Here is a 20,553-nt window from a genome sequence, read left to right as displayed (position 1 = left end):
TCAGCTAAGGTCTCCTTTGAAATTATGAGAGTTCTGTAGTAGAAGTGAGCAGTTAATGGTTGAGAAGGTTGGAGACACATTTGATGGTCCTTTTCTAAAATGCTCCTCGAAATAGACATTTCTGTTTCAGAGGGGGGAAAGCTGAGGCAAAGGGTGGGAAGGAAATATTATTCAAACAGGAGGAATCCCAGTTTGAAGGCTGCTGGTGAGCTGCTACAGGAGGCAAGGCTGGCTACGTTCAGAGAGCACTTATGGGTCCCTGGGGAGGGGCTGCCAAGGCCATTGACACCTCAGGGATGAGCTCTTGAGGCTCTCTGACACCTTGCTGCAAAGAAACAGGAAGCCTTTAGCGCTGTCACTGGTGTTAAAAGTAGCCCCAACAGCTCCTAAGGTGTAAGGGATTAGAGCCCTTGCTGGGCACATGTAAAAGGGGAGTTCAGCTCCTTTTTTTTCCATGTAGAAGGGGGGGTTCACGTCTTATCTTAGAGCTTGAAATGATGGGAAATAGTCCTGGCATTGTAAAGGGGAATCCCTTCGCTGATGTTTTGCAAACCTCGGAGAAAATGTCTGGTAGAGCATAATTATTCTAGAAGCACACAATAACGCTGTGCCAAGAGGAGTGGGCAACTCCCATCTGGAGAATGATGGCCATCACGAGGAGCTCCTGATCAACACAGATCCACTTTCCTGTGGTGGTATTTACCTGGTGGGTACCCCGATGATGTGGATTACAGGTACGTTTGGAACAATTGCACCTGGCAGCTGTGGTGGTGAGGGCAGCTGGTGGGCCAGACCCATAATTCAGGGGTACAGACACTCTGGGGGCTGGGCTGGGGGGGGGTGGCATGAAACAGGGCTGGGTGGTGACTCTGGATGGGCACAGGCCCTTCCCATGGGGTGCCCCAGCTGTGGTGGGTGGCATGGCATGGGCGCTCCCCCCACACCCCATCCCAGCACCGGTGTGAGCAGTTCTGTGGGGGCAGCCCCAGGCTGGCACCCACCTTGACTGGCACCCAGCACCTGGCTTGGAGCTGGTGCAGAGCAGGGGAATCCAATTTATTTCATTAAAACACAGTGTCCCAGAGGCCCATGGTGGGTGTGCAGATGCAGTGGGATGCCTGCTCTGTGCTCCTGTCTGCCTCAGAATGTCACAGTTCGGGTGACACCCAGGGGGCACTTGCCAGTCTGTGACAATCCAGGGAAAGGGTGTCAGCCTCACACTGGGCTGTGCCTGTATCCACAGCAGAGCTCCAGCACATCTCCTACCTTTTCCTTGGAAGTAGTGGGGAATGATGTAAGGGCTTGGCTGAGCTCTGGGGTGAGGCTGACACTAGACCAGATTGGTGAAAGCCCCAGCCAACCTGACCTAGAATGTTGACAAGGATGGCACCTGCTCCCCCACCACCCCACCCTCATGACTAGAGGCAGCTCCCTCAGCCTGCCCCTGCGTGCTGTGGGACTCCTCACCATCTCCAAGGCCTGGGCTGGGCCTGTACCCTGTACATCAGTACCTTTCCAGGGCTGTGGAGACCAAGAGGGGACAGAGGAATCCATAGGCACTCACCAAATCCCAAAAAAGAGAGGAAGAAAGAAAATTTGCTGTTATTTTTTTGGTTTATTGGTTTGGTTTTTTAAAATTTATTATTTCCCAACATTGAAAATAACTTCCTATGAAGCAGCTAGAAGGGACCTCCATGTGAAGGCCAGCACTTCTTCCTGCCATCTGTTGCTTCTCCAAAGAAACAGCTGTCTATGTTCTTGGCTTGATCTGCTAATATTCTTTATGCAAGGTTAACTTCATTCATCTATCAGGGATTGTTGACCTCAGACTGAAGCAACCCCACCTCCAGACCCCAGGAACCTCAGTGGCCCTCTTGGGGATAACTGCTGTCACCTCAGCACAGTAGCCTGGTGAAAGCCAGGTCAATTCATGTCTTCCCCTGAGGAGCTCCAGGAAGGGTTGGGTAGGGGATGAGAAGGAAGGGCTCATATAATGCATAGGAATCAACAAATAATTGTTGATGCCAGGACATAGAATAGGTGAGCTAGTAGGACAGGCCCTGTGTGGAGGCTGAGACTCTGTAATATTCCCTAGCATGTTTGCAAAGAAGAAATTCCTAGGGATCCATGCTTTCATTTTGATAACTTTACTCTGTTTGAAAAAACTCGTCTCAAACTGTTGATGTCATAGCCTAAAAAAACCCAGGATGTAAGGTGGCACCAGCAAAGCAGGATGTGGGCATGGAACTGGAAAGTTTCTAAAAAACACCTCCTACTTAAGGGGTCGTGGGAGCACAGGTGCTGTCACTGAAGTACCAAATAAGGAGGAAAGACAGGACTTTCATCCTTGTCTTGTTGCTTATTTTTCAGTCAGGCAGGTGCGGATTTTGAGCCGCCAGAACTCCTGGAGGCAGGCGCTGCGTGTCGATCTTCGCACGTTGGCAATGGCTCTCATGGTGCAAGGGCTGATGCTCCTCCTTCTCCTCCTTCCCCTCCTCCTCCTGCACCGTCGATTGTTGCCATTTTTCAGGCCCAGGGAAAGGGAGTCCCCCTTTGGGTGCTGCCGGGCGTGCCTCTGTGCTGTCCCTCGCGGAGGTGGGCCCAGCTCACTGCTCTGGTGGTTCCCCGGCAGGCCGGTGTCCCTGGGCTGCACCCCGTCCCCTCCTGGGCACAGAGCCAAGCTCTGCATGGCCATCACCAGGGAACTGAGGGCGCTGGCCCTCACGGCAGAGGGGGGATTTTGTTCCTCCTCTTCCTCCTCTTCCACAGCCTCCTCCTGGCACATGCCTTCCTCTTCAGTCATCATTGGAAGGGGCCCTGCTGCCGTCCCTTACAAAGGTGGCCTGCCACCCACCTCGCTGCTCTGGCTTTTCATTCTTCCAGACATTCCCCAAGGGCCACTCAGAGCTGGGTGGATGGGGGGCAGCTGCAGAGGGCCCTGCTTCTGTAGTGCCAGAGCATTCAGGGGCCTGGTGACATCACAAACAGCCACTGTGACTGGGCCATGAGTGTCGTGTGGGTTGGGTTATGGTGGGCCTGAAAAGTGCCCAGGTACGGGAGAATCAGGAGAGTCATGAGAGCTGAGGGAACCTTTCCTGGAGCTCATCCCACCTGCCATGCTGCTTGTACAAGAAAAGCTATCCCTTGGGCACAGGGGCCACCTGCCACCTCTCCTCAGGAGCCCTTGGCTCCTGCATCCTCCTTACCCCATACCTGGAGCAGCCTCACATGACCCTGGCAACAGCATTCCAAGAGCATAAAAACCACACAGGTTTCCAGGAAGAAGGAAAAGCCTACCTGCTACCTTCAGTCTGAGGGTCCCCTCATGCTGTTCTCTCCTTTACAGACAAACCTTAACACTGCTTTTTTGGTTTTAATCTCTAGGGATATTTTTAGTGCTCTCACACATTGTGGTCCACTTCCTGCAATCATCTGGAAATTTCATCACGGCTAAGGCAAAGTTAAAGCACAACTCACAGAGCTTCAGTCTTGCTCACACAAATAACACAACATGGATTAGGCTACCGTTCCAACAACATGGAATAAATGGGAAAGGTGCTGTAGAGTAGCAGAGGAGCTTGGTGGACAGCAGTTTCTCAAGAGTAGAGAGCAATGACAGAGTTGAGAGAGTCATGTGTGTGACTATGATCTGCTCTGCTGAACAGTGAACACTGAGCTAAGAGAAAGAAGGCATATTTTGTCCTTCAGCATCCCAGTAAACTCATGTATATATAAGGATTTGATTAACTCTCCTAACTAGTAGCACACAGACGGTTTTGAAAAAGTCAGAAGAGACATTTGGTTAACTCTGGGATGACAAAGGGCAAAACCAAGGACAGCTCCTTCAGAATTGAAAAGGAGGGAGTCACAAATACCTGCTCCAAAATACAAGGCTTCAAAAATCAAGGGCAAAGCACTGTTGGCAGCATCATGGTAACCCATGACAAGTGCATGAAAGAGGGCATTGGCTTCCAGTTCAGGCAGATGATGTGCCTGGTACTATGAGAATGCAATAGGTACAAGGAGATGAACACAGAGAAGTCCTCAGTGGGAACAAAACCCACATGGATGACAGTTCATGACCTCCACCTTTACCATCCAGATGGCTGTCCCTATCAATCAAGTACTTTGGTGTTGCGCTTTCTCAGTGTGCCTGTCTGCTCTGAATCACTGGGCTTTTGCTTTTCCAGTGCAGCATTTTCATTTTCTGACTCCACGGACAGATCCTCTTGGCTTGTCTCTTCTACTTCACTGCAGCTCTCAGAGTGGAATCCAGCATTCTCTGCTATGACAGCAGGATCATCATCACAGCAGCAGCAGCACTCCCCAGTGCTCTGGCTGGGAGGAAGGTCACTCTTCTCCTCTTCCTCAACGAGAGTTACATCATCCTTTTTCTGCATTAAATCCTGACCACCCATTCCTGTGGTGAGATCACTTAGCAGGGTTTCATCATAAGGATACTCCTCATCTTCCATGCCCTCCATTCTTTCTGCCAGCTCTTCTGGAGAGGGCTGGTTCAGGTCAGGGTAATCTACCAGGATTGTGTCCTGCTTGCGCTTGAAGCAATCGGAATTATCGTACACAGGATAGGTCTCTTCTGGATAACCTTAGGAATAAAGGAATATGCAGCTTGGAGTATGCAGCATTTAAAAGGAGTCCTGACCTCAGTGGTGGATGCAAGGTTGGCCAGGACAGCTGTTTTTCCTACTGCCAGTGCAAGTGTCAGCTCTTTAATGCCATGTACACATCACAGTATGAAATCCATGGCAAGAGTGTGCAAAGCATGGCTTCTTGGGAGATGATGAATTAAAAAAATCACTTACTTTTAGGGAACCAGGATATCAGCCCTGACTTTCAGGAGTGAAACCTGAGCTTTGCTGGAAGCTGTGGGGGCTAACAGGTAAAAATGGTGTGTCTTAGATCTTTGAATGGATCCTTCTCTTTTTTCTCCCTACAGATTGACTGATGCATGGTTTGAACACTTGCTATAAACAGCATTACTGAGAAAGTTGAAAAAACAGATATATCAATGACTTTGTGCACTTCATTTTAGAAATAACATCATAAACTTGACTTTGTGAGCAGAGCTCAAGGCCACTGTTTATGCTTTATGTTTTGGATAATTTTTGAAGCTTTTTAAAAAGCAAGAAATTAAGTCTGCATTTAAAAATTATGATACAGAGCAGCTCAACTAAGATTTCTTCAAAACACATTTATGTAGCAGGTGAACACCAAGGAATAGAAAGGACATTAAAATAAATGGAGTTGAATTTTACAACATTGGAGCTAACAAAGAGTGACTAATCAAAAGTAAAAACTGTAAGTTATGTAAAACATACAGATCTGATTTCCAAGAGTTTTATGATTGTCATGAAATCCAGCCCAGCACAGAAAGGGAAAGATATAAACCCAGAGCAGCCAAGCCCCAGCAGCAGATGGAACATATATGAATATTCACATGCCACTTTGGGCAGCAGATAGTGCAGTGTTTACACTAAAATAAATGTTGGATACCTCAAAATCTATTTTTTTCTGTTATGGTTGGGGACAAAAAAGCCAAGCAACCTCTTGCAAAGTTTAGAACACTGGCTTCTGGAAAAGGAAGGATAAAGTTAACCAAAACTTGGACAGGGGCTGGAACTGTGAGTAATCTATCCAATTTTTTTTGTAAGGGTAATGGTAAGAAAGGCCCTTGCTTACCTTCCCAATCCGCCATGTAAGGAGCTTCCTCAGCTTCCTTCTCAGGAGAGATGTCATCTATGAATTTTCCTTCTTTCATAACTCTAGTAATTTCTCTGAGTTGTTGAAGTAACATTTTTTCCTGGTCTGTTGTAACATTTTCAGTCCTGCTAGAAAATAGACACCACAATTTAGTCCACTGTTATTGCAAGCTATGAGAAGAGGTTGAACCCAACTGTTTGGTGCATGCCAGCAGCACAGTCTGGAGAAACCTACTGAGGAGTGTGATCCTTCCTCAACATCTGCATGTGCTCTGCACTTCAGCTGGATATAGTTTATCCCTTTATCCAAAAAGCCTGCAATTTAAACAGGTAAAGGAAGGCAGGTAAAGCCAATGTGAGAGCAAGATGAAAGTGACACACAAGAAAGAGTTATGGTACGAAAAACATTACAGAATTCTTTTGTCTTTAAAAGTGTGTTAGGTAAGAATTAGGGTGCAGTGGCTTGTATGAAGTATTATAAGGAAATGAAATTCTGAATTTGTGCTACATGTGTAGCTTGTGAGGCTGATCAAAATTCCTCACAGTCGTTATTCTCAAGACTCTAAAATCTCTCATTATGACCATTAAATGTGCAAGTTGGACAGATCATTATGTCATTATAGACAGTCAGCAATGCAGCCTGGTGGGGAGCAGAAACAGGAAGGGAGATTTAAGAATGGAAAGAAGGTGTTACATTTAACTGTCACTTGCCCTTTAAAATTACAGGGACTGAGATTTTTATCAGATAGATAGCAAATTTTGACTGATTCTACGCTGTTCGATCTAGTAATTATTACTGCTTAGGTAATACAACTACTGCTGTAACAAAAATGCTTCCAACAGATAAGATCATGTAGTCATTACATGTTATTTTCTCTGCAAAGAAAAAAGGCTTCTAAAAATCTTATGGACAAAAAAGTGTTATTTGGAGGGGGAGTGCTCTGCAGTCTGCTAACTCAGTAGGCCAGAATGAGAAAGCCACTGGCTGCCACCAGGGGTGAAAATGGTTCTGAACATTGGTGCTTATTTCATCTTGAGTTTAAAATTATGATATCTTGAGGTTTAAGTCATTCTTGAGCAGTAATGCCAATTCAAGCCACTCCTCTGGAGCTCTTTTGGATCTGTGTAAGAGTCAGAAGCTGTTGCCCCCAGTTACTTGAAAGGGTGGCCCTTGGCATGCACAGAATGCTGAACTGTAGGTGGGACGTGAGGTCAGACAGATGATCTCTGGTGATCCTTGGTCTGGAGAGCAGACAGACAGATAGATAATCTCCAAAAGCAGATTCACTGAGTAGGCTGCTCAGTGAAGCATAGGGAAGAGATGGGAAGAGAGGAGCTGGAGGCAGATTTTGGCTTTAGGTCATGTAAGCCTCATTTTAGTTATCAGAATTCTGATAAAATTGCAATGTACTTCTTCAGGTTTTCCTCTTACCAACTGCTGGGACTGGAGCAGCACTCCAAGAGATACTTTGTGGCACTCTGCCTAAATAAGAATGATGGTGACGCTAAGGGCAGCAAAGTCACACTGGTTTAAAGTAAGATTAGCATCCTACTGCTGATTGGTGTGATGGTGGTAGAAGTGCTGATCCTGGGCTTGATTTTGTGCACAGCTGTAGGCACAGGTGTCTGTAACTGAACTTAGCTCAGGAGCTGGTTTGATTAGCACCTGCCTAGATTAAACTGCTACCCTGAGATCACTTTTCTGCATTTCCACCAAGGAGCACTTTGCCCCACAGTTTGAAAAGTTGATATCCCAACACCATGTGTAGGTTACACTGATTTCCCCCAGGCTGTGGTGACAATCTGTTCCACAAACAACTGAATGTGTGAGACAGCACCTTCCCAAAAGCCTGGCTTATGCAGATGTGGAATCTGAGATGTGAATTAAGAGGCCCACAAAAAGGAATGGTTTCATCAGCCTTTGACCAAAGCTGTGACAGAATTGCTGAACTAATCCTCCTTTAACAGACAAAACGGTATCCAATTTGAATATATATCACTTGGCTGAAGACAGAGAGGCCTATCTCTTTAGCACATTGGGCAGATGAGCTGGCTCAGATAACAGGATCAGTCCATGCAGCTGCATCACTGTGGCATTTCATACAGGAAAATTCCTAATATGTGGGATACCCTCATTAGCAAACACTCCTGTCTTATTGCAGCACAAGGGCTCTGTATTTCAGAGTATTCCTACTCCAAATACCTTGCTTAAAAGGCAGATTTCCTTGCAGAGAGGGAGAAACTAAAGCCCATGTGTTATTTTGACTTCATTTAAGGCCTCTGGGAAGACTTACTGTAGGCTGCTGGCAGCGTGTAAGACATCTGGCTGCCTGCACATGGGAGATTTACCAGGCTATAATGCACTTAGGAATACTCAGAGGATAACAGATGTAGAAGGTTTACAGTGCAAGAAAAGGTCATTATTTTTGCTGTCTGTATTTGTAGCTCCTACAGAAGTATTATTTTTTATAATGGCAATACTTACACTTCGTAGAGTCCCAAAGAGCTCACTAACAGGTAAAGTAAAGGCTTCTTATTCTTACTGTGAGATTAAAGCATTTCCTAAAGAGCCATAATGATTGCAGGGAAAATAATCTAAATAATCTAAAATGGCATCTCAGACATGTTAACTGGTGTTTTTTTTTTAGCTTCATGATCTTAAAGTAATCACTATCAAAATGCAGCTACATCCCAAAAAAATGCCCCCCCACAGAGCCTCTCACTCTTCCTTATCCCCTTTACTCAGTTTATCGTAGCAAAGGAAGTTTTTCCAGTAGACAGCTGGTAAACAAGACTTTAAAAACAGGTAGGTTATCTGCATTATTTCTCTTACCTAACTATCAGAAATAGAAATTTTTGGTTACATTGTTGAGGACCTGGCCAGGCAGTTCTTTCCTCTTGCTTTCTTTATCTTGCTTCTCATTTTTCTTACAACATGCTAGGCCTTATTAAAAGTACCTGTACTTGTATTTTTTGATAGTTTTGCATTTCTGGAAGGTTGTTTCTCTACTTAACAGTGTAGTAATTCCAACTGGTAAGCTGGTTTGGAAGGAAGTCTCCTCAGTTGGTTTGAAGTTGGCCTTCAACTCATTAAAAAAAAAAAAGAAATCCAAGTTTCTGGTTGCTGCTTTCTACAACACAGGCTGGCTGTTGCTTTGCCATACCTGGTGAAAAGGTCTCACCTGGGGTCTTTCAGCATTAGTTGAAACTTGATACCAGTTATTTCTATCTCTGACTTTTCTGTGTAAGGGTTTCTGTTTAACTGCAGATCAATAGATAAAGCTCAAGTAATTTTTACTCTCTTATTCTTTCCATTTTATTTAAATCCATCAATATCCAGATTGAAAAGCCTAGCTCAGTACTCTAGCTACACTTTCTAACCATAGGTTTTATTTTAATAGATTTAACCAGTATTAGTGAAATTAATGAGTAGATTAAGAAAGCTTCAGTGTGTTTGAAAACAGCTATTTGCTCCATCAAGAGGTGCCTTTCCCCTCCTCTTCAAAGAGGCAACATAGAAAATTCTTCATTAGATTCATATTCTCATTTCCCCTGAGACCTTTAGACCCATCTATATAAATAGTCTGGTTGAACAAAGAAAGGAAGTTCTACTAAATAGAGGCTTTGGGCCAATAACACAGAGTAGAACAAATACTGGATCAGACCCTAAACCGATTTTCTCAGTAAAAAAAATATTCCATCCTGAGAATCAGCACAATATCTGGGCAGTTCCTAAGCCTATTTCTGTCAGCTTAGAGGAACGTGTAGAGCATTGTGTCAGCTCTCCAGCACAGGGATGAGTGGCAGTCAAAGCAGGATCCTTCTGTTCCACTGACAAAACCAGGGCAGTTTAGGGGCTCTCCCACTGGGACCTGGATGAACAAGGGCAGGTTGGGCACCTTGTCTGCCCGAGACTGTACAGGGCACAGCCCAAAGTGGGCAAAACTGCACTCAGAGAGAAGCGGTTTGAGCCATAAATGAACAAAATGTGCATGTTCAGCACAGAATTCCTACAGGATGGGTTAAAACATCTTGGCTGATCCAGAGAAAGTTAACGATTTACAACCAGAACAGCTCTCATTTTTTGCAAACCTCACCTTTATATTTATGGTATTTCAGTTTTCACACTGCAGTTAAGCAGTGTCCTATTGATCTGTTCTTTTTACTCCTTATGAAAAACATAGACTTGTTTCCAGTGTTTCTTTGTAATATAGACTGGTGATATCAGATTTGTAGGAAACATTAATAAACATAGTAAAATTCTGAATGCTGATTTTACAACCCTTTGTCTTTTATATTTAGAAGCAAATGCATTAATTTAGAGTGGAACTAAGTTATGTAATCAGATTATTATACAATTCTGCCTTAAAGAAAAATGTTATGGTTATACTAACAAGAATTTACATGGATTATAACAGCATTTCAATTTAGGAAAATAATCCAGAGAACTGGAAAAGAATAATTCAGGATATTATTTTGGTCACATAAAACAGGCTGTTTTATGTAGTTTAAATGTAGATGGTTTATCTTCTTTTTACATACACCTGTAATTTTCTGCCAGATAACACACTGTACAAAGGGGGGAGATAGGGATAATTGCTTTTCTAGTTAAGGAAATGAAGTTGGAAAAAATGATTTATTTTATATATAGATACTGAAAAGATAAAAACTGCAGAACAAGAATTGGGATGTGTAAAATCAAACTTCTATAATTTGAAGCAGCAATAAAAATGCTATTTTAATATAGGTAATGAAAGAAAGTTGAATTTCCAATCAGAGTGGAACGTCTCCTTAAAATAATCTGATTTGAAACACACCTGTCATATGTAGGTCCTACTCTGTTGATTAATTTTTCCATTGCTTCTTCTGTCTCTCTCAGTCTTTCCTGAAGTTGAGTGAGCTCATAGTCAGCTGTAAAACAAAATTTAAAAAAATCCCAAGATCTGTCAGTACGAGCCTTGAAAATGTATCCCTGTCCCATTATCACAGGTAGCAAATGCTGTACCAAACCAAACTGCCTTTTAGGAAACTAAAACAGCTTAGAGAGTTCTACCTACTCTTCCTGGCCTAAGAAGGTGAAGAATATTGCCAATATTACACTCATTTAAGCAGCACAAAGGCACAATGGAACTTCAGCATAGTAGGAATGGAGAAATCCATCAACAAATATCCTGCTTTTACGAAGACCTCTATCCTGCACAGATTGCAGGATAGACCTCTATCCTGCACAGATTGCCATGACTTAATGCAACACTGATGTAATTATTTTGCATGTCTGAGACATTAAAAGAAGAGGAAGGGGAATTGGCAAAGAGAAAGGAAGTTACTTCCTCCAAGTCACTATGTAAGTGGTGACTCAGTCCTCAGGTTCCTAATCCAGTGACCTGTCCCCTGCTCTGCTACAGCTTGCCATGAATGCTTTAGGAATATAAATTAAGAGCTCTAGAAAAAAGGCAGAATAATTTTCATCGTTAGTTCTTTGGGATATAATGATGTCAAAATTAACTTACTGCAAAGTTACTTTCTCTCACCAAGCATCAGAGGAAAAAAAATATAATTACCACTGCTAATATATTGCCCAAAATTGCCAGGCACAAGCTACAGCACTGAGTACATTAGGTATTCCTAATATGTGCATTAATGTCAAGAAAATTACAGCTATGTTAAGAAAATTACCTTCCTGCTACCACTTTCTATAAAGCCATAAGTACTTTTCTTTCCTATTACGGTTTAGCCAGCTAAACACAACACATTTAAATGCTGTAATGATAACTACTCTTCCAATCCTCAGTAGTAAACTTATTAATTTATCTAATAAGTGCCTACAAATACTCGAATCTATCTCACCAATGTTTAGGAAAAATCAAATTAACATTTCAGAACACTGCTTGCTCTCTTTATTGCATGCATGAAAACAGTGTTGCAAAAAAGGGACAAATTAGGGAAGTGCCTGATGATGGCTAAGAATTCACCAATACAAAAAAATTAAACTAGCTTTCATGGTATCTTTCTATGCTCTTACTAGACTGTTAGGGATTATACAATAATTATAGCTGGACATCCTATTATCCATTTTTAATCATTAGTGACACAGCTTTTCAGCAAATCCAATCAGTTAATTCAGCAAACCTCATGAAAAGCTATTTCTTCCAGAGGCTGCTATCACAGCCTCATGGGCTGAATGGGATTAGAAAGTGACAGTGCAGTAATTCTTTTGAACTCTTGCTCATTCCAACATAGAATATCCTGGCTTGGTTTTGGGGTTGTTTTTTTTTTTTTGGGTGGGAGGCAACATCAGCTTTACAGTGCACCCAGAACTTGAAGAACCCTATTGAACCATTACAGAGTCAACAGCTACACAGCTCCAACTCAGAGCCATACTCACTGATTTTCCTCTTCATGTTCCCAGGTGTAGCAGGGGGGCATTTCCGCTCTGCAGGAGTAGTTCTTCCCTTGGAAGCCAGCTGATAAGGACAAGAACATGGCCCTTCTATGAGTTACAACAATAGTAATAGATAAGCCCCAGAGGCAATGGAAAAAAATACAGAAAACTGAAATAGGCCAGAAGGCAGCCACGGAAAAGCACACCCACCAGCAAAACCATGAAATATGCCTGGAAAATTTTGCCAGCTGAAAATTCCTATCAGACTCTTGAAACAAATAATAACACGTGACATAAAGAACATATATAACGTGTAGCCAAATACAACAGGGAAAATACTATGTGATTATTCAAAATTAATCTAACATTACTCTAGATGTGCACATTTCCCAGGAGGAAAAAAAAATCCTTAAGAAATGTTAAGAGGTCAGAAGCCAATGCAGGATCAGAGAAATCCTTCCCTGCATTCTTAGCTACAGTCTTTACAATAGCAAAACGCACAGGATACTCCAATCATTTGACCACCACACAAAAGTCCAGCATAAGCATTTTTTTGAGCACAGCTGAAATGGAACAAGGTACTGAGAGTATAATTTTTTTTCCCAAGTTTTTTATTTCCTCAACTTTTCAATTTATGTTGGTCTTACCTTAAATAAAATGTAAAGAATATATAAGAAGATGCCAAATCCATATATAGGGATAATCTGTCCCACAAGACCTCTTCCACTTCCACCAGTGCTTCCACTACCACCTCCACCTGCCTTGGCTTTGGCAACTGCTTCAGTAAGGTGAGACCTTGGAAAATGAGGGACAGCTCGGCCATCGGGAGCGGCGTGGGAATGCATCCTCGGTGGAAAGCGACTGAGCTTCCCTGCAAAAAAACACACGATGATCATTTCCCTTCTCTTACTTTCCACCCTTTTACACGTTGCATAAACCTGCAGCAGGTGCAAGTGACCTATTTTCTCTGCTTGTTAATTCACCAGCACTGATGAATAAGTAACTTGTTGGACTAAGTCTGTAAACTCAATCCTCAGTCTCTTGTGATGTGCAGTGCTGGGAGTTAGGTTTTACTTAAAGCCATTTACTCCTAGCAATTTTTCTCCTACTTAATTAGGAATAGAATCACACAATTAAAATCTCCTGATTTTAAGCAGAGAAAGAGCTGGCGGGGCAATTAACAAAACAGGAATTTTAATAGATATATTCTTGTCCGAATATCCAACAGATCAGCATCTCCAGCACGATAAAATGCCAGATTCCTACTTCTTTCTATCCTCAAGATCCCCTAACAACATATCAGTTTTCCACTGAGCCTGATCTTTCAATACTGCCTAAAGGCATTTAATGTATAAATGTATAAATGTCCAAACCATTATCCACCTAACACCCTGACACACAACTGCAGTGTTTGCCCAGCATAGATTTTTGGTTATTGCCATAAGAAATAGTATTTTACCTGATTTTACCAAGTGAGTAATGAAAGATTAAGAAAAGTGTTTTTACCTCAAGCTGTTCTCCTTAAAAAGGTCTAAGGTGTAGCAGTGTGAGACAGGAGATTGAATATAGCCTGGGACATATTATCTTTGGCATTTGAGAAGGAAAAGTATTTAGAGGTTTCTAACCTTTCTAGGCAGAGCTAATTTAACACAAGACAGGAGAGCAAGCATAAATGGATGTACAGATGCCAGAGTAAGACTGCAGGAGCCTGAAATGGTGCTGCAAATGATTTCATGCAACTGAAGGGCACAAGAACCTCAATAAATTTAAGCTCATGCATTATTCTATTTTCTTGCTGCCATCAATTCAACAGTTTTGCTGTGAAATTCACTATTTTACTCCTCTATGTAGTTGATATCCTGCTTTCCATCTCCATACCCAGCTTGGATGTGCACCTGCACTCCTTTCCACCAACTGGTGTTGAGCTGAGTTACTCAGCTCCTCTGCCATGGAATCTGCTGGTGGGAGGGGCTGGATGGAAGCACCAGAGATGGGATTGCCTGCCTGGGCTGCAGCTCAGTCCCTGATCCCAGCTGGAAAACTCCCCCTCCCTGGCACACATGGCCTGGACACTGCTGCCTGGTGCTGGGACAGGCTGCCTGTGCTTGCAGAAAGAAAATGAAAAGCAGGTTTGAAGTGGTGCTGCTAATAACTGACTTTACTTCTTCGGGTATGCAGCTGCAAGTGCTTTTATGAGACACAAGAGAAAAATTTAATTAACATTTGGTCTTGCTAGGAAACACCATCAGAGGCAGCTAAATTCCTGAGCACAGAAAATTGCAATAAACACTCACCAGGAAGTGATATCAATAATTCATGAAGTTCCACTATTAAAAACACATTTTTCTTGTAGATGATAGCACACATTCCATGAGTTCTTTAGTGTAACTGCCAGGGTACACTACCACTGACCAAAGCCACTCTCAGATTAGCTTAATTTCGAGGAAGCTGTTATCAGGCACTTAAATTTTAGTGAATTATTCAAAGTCTGCAATGGAAAGCATAGCATCTTATTTACAAGAAAGTCCCCCTGCACAAGCAACAATGCCCTGCAGCAGTAGGTCACTGTGGAAATAAGTGTGATGTCGTGCAGAGAGCAGCAGCACTAAGGTGGGGATGAAGCAGCAGGGTAGGTAAACACTTATAAAACATCTTACACTTATGCAAATATTATTTTTTTTAAAAAAAGAGATATTAAGAAAGCAGAAAATAACTGACAAAGGTGAAACTGTATTATATAATATAAATTAATTACATATAAACTGTATAATATAAAGTGAATATTTTTCTAAATTATCCACAAGGCCTCACTTGTGCTTTAAAAGATTCAATTAAATTAAATATAATCAGGCCAAGAAGACAGGCACTAGGCATTTCATTATCAAGATAATTTTAAAAGGGAATTTCATGACTCCTATTTCTAAACCTGCCCTATTGATTTTACACTTCTATAATTATTTCCTTAATAAACAAATACTATCTTCCATAGTTTTTTACTGTGAAGAACCCATGCAAATTACACAGGAAATTGAGGGCACAGGGAACTTGAAAGCAGCATATGCACAAGGCTCTTGAATGCACAGTATATAAATGGAAAATGTAACAATTTGGGTGCCACTGTGACCTGAACAAGATTCCATGCTTCCAGGGATGAAACAAACCACTTTCAAATGGAGACAATAACATATGGGAACAATAACATAACATCAAGAAAATCAAGTGACACCTGATGAGCACAGAAGGGGGATCCTTGTTTGCTGCCCTACCCAGCTGCCAGTGGGGATGGTGTGTAGTTTAACAGGACATTTTTCTGTTCTGGGAATGCTGAGGGAAGAGCACTAACTCTGGTTAGCTTTGAAGGGTGCCAAAGTGCTGCTCTGCTTTTGAAGTATTTCTCAACACCCCTGTGACAGTCCCAGCAGACTGATTGCTGTGTGTGGTAACTCCCACCAAGCACATCCTACCTGGCTTTGCAATCTTTTAACGTAGGATTTATCCTACACATTTAATAATGTTGTCAGCTTTAATGCTTCAAATCAACTTTGCAAACCAGCTACAGGGCAAGCAGAGCATGTTTTGTTTTGTTTAACAAAACAAAAAACACGTCCCTCCAGGAGCTTGAAGTCCAAAAATGAAATTATACCCCAGAAATATTTGTGGTGTTTAAAAGGCTGTAGTTTCTGAATGAAGTCCTTCATGGCATTTTCACATGAGAATGACTGTGGGGTTTTTAATCTTAACAACATTAACACTCACCTGAAAAGAAGCAAATCTTAAAAACTGTATTTACAACACAATGAATACAGCAACCAACCAGACGATACTCAGATCATTCAAGCATCTTTTTTTCCATGAAAGCTGTTATGTGTTCTACTTAATGGGTTTTAAGAATTGCTGCTGAGCCAAACTCAACTATTTATAAATTTATTTAGACTTACGTTACTGTACTATTCAGCAACTCTTAGTCAAGGTAATATTTCTCTCTGCCACATCATTTTCTTCAGGCAGGCAACTGATGTGTGCATTGCACAACTTCAAGTTGAGCAGGGGGTTACCTGAAGTGTCATACATTGTTTTTGTAAAGCTGATGCCACTTGATTGTTTGTAAGAAAGCAGAGTCTGCTGCTGTCAGGGAGTTGTAATGTTTATCTGAAACTACCAACTTAGAGAGTGGCTTTACAAAATGTGTGGCATTTATGAACACTAGACTTAATATGTACTTTTAAAACTGCTAGTAGGTCTCCCTTTTGCTCCCCTTTAACAAAAGATAAACATTCTAATGCCTGTCTATGAACTCAACTAGGAATGTGATACAAACACAGAAAGTTCTTTAAGTAAACTTCATCATATATGTGAAAAAGAACAACATTCCTGTCTGGAAGATAATATTAACTTCTATAGTTCAATGCTCACCATTTTCCTAAAAGAGACCTCTGAAAATGACATTATTAGAGAAAGTTCCATTCCCATGCCTAAATCCTGTTTTGATAAAAAGCCTTCTGGTAACATTGAGTTCTAACAAGTGGTACTAAATTTTAAGCATGTTTTATTCAGAGACATTTTGCCCCCAAGACTACCATAAACACTTTATTAACTTCAAGAATGACATGATTACCTCAAGCCCCTGAAACTCCTGCCAGGTAACTGCAGTTATCAGTGCACTGAGGAGGACAACTAATGACAGAGATATGAATTAAGTGGTTCAATCAAGATTTATTCTTCCAATAAAAAAAATAACTTCAGGTGAAATACAATTTGGTCTACAGAGCAGGTGTAATGAAATCCTTGCTATCAAGTTGAAAACACGGACTATAAACTCTCATCTGAAACCTACCAGCTGAGGTGAGTTATTACACCCTCAGCCAAAGGCAGGGGCTGGCCTGCAATAGGGGAGCAAGGCTGGGTGCCTGTGCTGCATCAGGCACACGCAAACCTGAGCTGTCCTGTGACCTCTGCAGCAATGACGGGGAGGATTTACAATACTGAGGATGTAGAGAGTATTTCTGTTACCCAATTTAAGCATTTAACTGCAGCTGCAGGTGATTAAGCCACCCCATCACAGCACTGCTCAGAAACAGCTGTGCTAGAATGGCTACGAACATCATTCATTCAACAGATGGCACTGAAAATAACTGGGGGCACTGAAAATAACTGGGGGGCACTGAAAATCATTGAGGACAAGTTTGTTGTTGGGATTTCTAAAGCTATTTTCTGTCAGATCAACCTGCAGCCAAAGGAAGGAGCACCACATTAACTGATAACTGCTTGAGACTGCATTGCTGTGGGAAAATGGTATCAAATTCCATCATCTGGTACCACTGTGGGATCAGCTGGGAGATGTGCAGGGGCAGAAGTTAATGGGGAGCCAGGTTCCACCTCCCAGAGCATCTACTCCCACCCCTGCTTCAGGCAGGTGACTGCACAGTCCTCACCTGTGCTGGCTGCTGGGCCTTTATGGGTTTCTCCATCCTGCAATGGAGCTACACACCTGCAGATCTACAGTGCTGACCAACCTATTTTCAAGCTCTCAAAAGTAAAAAATATGCGTGGTAACCACAAAGGAGCTGTTGTGCCATGGAAATCCTGTATTTGGCTTCAAGGTAACACTGTTTTAGCAGTAACTTCAGCCTGAATGTCCTTAGAAAACCCTGAAATGGAATACTAAATGAAATCCATGTCACTGACGAGTGCAGCCATGGAGGAAGCAGGCTGTTGGAAGGATGCAGAAGGCAGTCAGTGAACATGAGTCCCTGTGGGACAGCACCCTGAAGAACTGTAAGTGCTCTGTGCTCCCACCAGCCTCACCTCTGCCTTGGGGGCAGCCCTGGCAAAACTCCTTCTCTGCTACACCAGAGCTTATGGTACCAACTTCTCTTGTGAATTGCCTTAGGCAAAAATAACCTTTACAGTACAAGGCAATGGGCATGAAATGGAAGGGAAATGCTTGTATGAACCCATTCCTTGAGAACTTAAAGGGAGACATGCAGAGTGGGAGGGCAGGCACGGAGGACACAGCCTGGGGGGCCACATGGACAGGACATGAGCCTAAAATAATCCACCACACAGCCACAGCACTATGAGGATCTGGTGCATGAAAACAAAAGTTTAAAACGCTGGCATAGGAAACTGAACAATGAAGACGATTCAAATGAATTTTTATTTCATATGCAACAACAAAAGCATTCCATACACAAAATAACAAAATAATGAAGGGATGTATTGCGAAGGAAAAAAACCAAAACAAACGGAAAAAGTGGAATGAATATGTCACTCTTCGGGAAGCTTTAATACCCCGCACATAAATAAAATGGTATTTTGAAGTTTCTAAACTACTTAAAAAAAAAAAAGAAAGATCACAGCGGTAACCACGAATGAATCCTCCGGCACTGCGCGCGTCGCTAAGGGATGAGCACGGGGGAGAGACGCGCCAAGAGGGAACTACGCTACGTTTCCATAGCGGGCGGCGGAGCTCCCTGCGAGCAGCCCCGGGCCCTCACGGAGCCCCCACAGCCCGCCCGCCCCGGGCTCACCCCCAGCGGGACCGCGGCGTCCCGGCCGAGGGTGGGGGACAAGGAGGGGCGGCGGCGAGGAGCGGCCTCTTACCCTCGGGCGGCGCGGCGCCGGGCTCCTGCCTGCCGCCGGCCCGGGGCAGGAAGGTGCGCGGCAGGAGCAGGGAGACGCAGAGCACCAGGCAGGACACGGCGGCCACCCGGCAGCACGTCCAGGCCGCCATGGCGGAGCGCGGCGCAGGCGCGCGCAGGCGCCGCGCGGGAGCGCGAGGCGGGCGCGGGGGGAGGCGCTGGAGAAGGCGCTGGAAACGTGTGGGGATGGCAGGGAATGGGCTGGGCTGGGGCCCTGGAAACGTGTGGGGATGGCAGGGAGTGGGCTGGGCTGCGGCCTCGAGGGACAGCCCTGGACACGGAGCTCCCTTCTTCTTCTTCCAGTGCCTGAAGGGAGCCTGCACGAAGATGGAGAAGGGTCTTCTACGTGTAGTGACCGGACCCAGGGGGAATGGCTTCAAACTGAGAGAGAGTAGGCTTAGATTAGATATGAAAGATGTGTGCTGGTGTCTTTAAAAACAATTTGATCGGTGTTAATGTCTTTAAGACTCGTTTCAATGTCTCTACTGACTTTGGGCAGCGGGTTTGTGACTTTGGGCAGTGGGTTTGTTGCAGAGTGCAGACCCGACATACGCAAGGGAAGGCTCAAGGCTCAACTTCAAAACTTTGGGGTAAAACAGTATATTCAAGGGGGAATGTGCGCTAGGTGGTTCAGGAAGGCTGTGTCTTCGTAGTACTTCAGCCAGTGGGAAAAGGAAGAGGAGAACATGCAGCCAGGAATTAGGATAAAAGGAGGCTGATCCTTTCAAAATGGAGGAAGAAAACCCTGCAGGTGTGCCCCAGTGGATTGTCTCCCTTTATTCGAATAAAGCTATCTAATTCTCAGATTTTAGGACAAAAACCTCTGATGTTTGTATGTTTTCCTCGAAACAAATGCTCTCAAGTAACCCCAGTGGGGACTCAAATGACCTCAAGAAACCCCAACTGACCTCAAGAAACCCCGAATTCTGGCCAGGGTCTGGACTGGGGTTGGCAAAAAGAAAAACCCAAGCTGGATTCCAGCTGGAGTCCGGAATGGAGCCGGCAAAAGTGGAAAAACCCGGACTGGAATTCCAACCAGATTCTGGAATGGAGGCAGCAATTTGGAAAACATGGACTGGATTAGTGCCGGGGGTCCAGAATGGCGTTGACAAAAGGGAAAACCAAGACCACATTCCAGCCAGAGTCTGGAATGGAGTCGGCAAAAGGGAAAACCTGGACCAGATTATTGCCAGAGTCTGAAATGGAGCCGGCAAATTGAAAAACCCAGACCGGATTATGGCCAGAGTCCGGAATGGAGTCGGCAAATTGAAAAACCTGGACCGGATTCCAGTCAGGGTCTGGAATGGAGTCAGCAAAAAGGAAAACTCATTCCAGACTCCGGCTGGAGTCCAGAGTCATCAACAGTTCTGTTGTGTTTGGGTTTTTTTTTTCCCCCGGGCTGTTTATAGCATCATGGTCTTCAAGATCTCTTCCAACCAAGACCACTCTGTGATTGTTCCTTACCTCCCATAACCGTTTCCCAGGCTCTGGTCCTTGCTTGCTTGTAGCACTTGGGACTTTCTGGGGGGAAAGAAAGATCTCCCTTGTGCCCTGTTTTTCCCTGCTCTACAGTGTCTCAGCTGGTTTCTGCTGGAGGCAGTGATGGCACCGGGTGTGCAAGGCTTGGAGCATCCATGGGAGCGTGGTTGCCATTCTCCCTGGTCTGAGAAGGGGCAGGACCTTTCCTGTGGCAGGACCACTGGAGTTAAGGGAAGCCAGGCTGCAAGGGCAAGAAGGCAGTTTGGGTAAAAGCACTGCTTGAGGCCATGGCTAACCCGGATTCAACTTGTGCATTTGTTTCCTTCCTTTG

At 43.8% G+C, this 20,553-nt stretch overlaps 1 protein-coding gene across 2 annotated transcripts; it reads right to left on the bottom strand.

Moving 5' to 3' along the window:
• Positions 1–1,595: 1,595 nt before the first annotated feature.
• Positions 1,596–18,835, bottom strand: RIC3 (RIC3 acetylcholine receptor chaperone). Of its 2 annotated transcripts, none has more exons than XM_030950373.1 (6): positions 18,706–18,835; positions 12,750–12,973; positions 12,106–12,184; positions 10,538–10,631; positions 5,701–5,849; positions 1,596–4,606 (listed from the first exon to the last, which is right to left on the bottom strand). In XM_030950373.1, the coding sequence occupies exons 1-6, from the start codon at positions 18,833–18,835 to the stop codon at positions 4,116–4,118; spliced, it is 1,167 nt and encodes a 388-aa protein (XP_030806233.1). In that variant the 3' UTR covers positions 1,596–4,115. The 2 variants fall into 2 exon arrangements, with proteins under 2 accessions (XP_030806233.1, XP_030806235.1); XM_030950375.1 differs by having other exon boundaries at positions 4,116–4,606; positions 5,701–5,846.
• Between the last annotated feature and the right edge of the window lie 1,718 nt (positions 18,836–20,553).

Source organism: Camarhynchus parvulus, chromosome 5 (genome assembly GCF_901933205.1).
Source record: "Camarhynchus parvulus chromosome 5, STF_HiC, whole genome shotgun sequence".
NCBI lineage: Eukaryota > Metazoa > Chordata > Aves > Passeriformes > Thraupidae > Camarhynchus > Camarhynchus parvulus.
Note: the sequence above shows the minus strand (reverse complement) of the source record. Positions and strands in the feature narration are given on the sequence as shown.

Coding starts and splice junctions, on each gene's coding strand:
- RIC3 (XM_030950373.1), bottom strand. CDS start 18,835: ATGGCGGCCTGGACGTGCTGCCGGGTGGCCGCCGTGTCCTGCCTGGTG. Junction 12,185..12,749: donor TTCTTTACATTTTATTTAAG/GTAAGACCAACA, acceptor TGTCCTTATCAG/CTGGCTTCCAAGGGAAGAAC. Junction 10,632..12,105: donor GAACATGAAGAGGAAAATCA/GTGAGTATGGCT, acceptor TTTGTTTTACAG/CTGACTATGAGCTCACTCAA.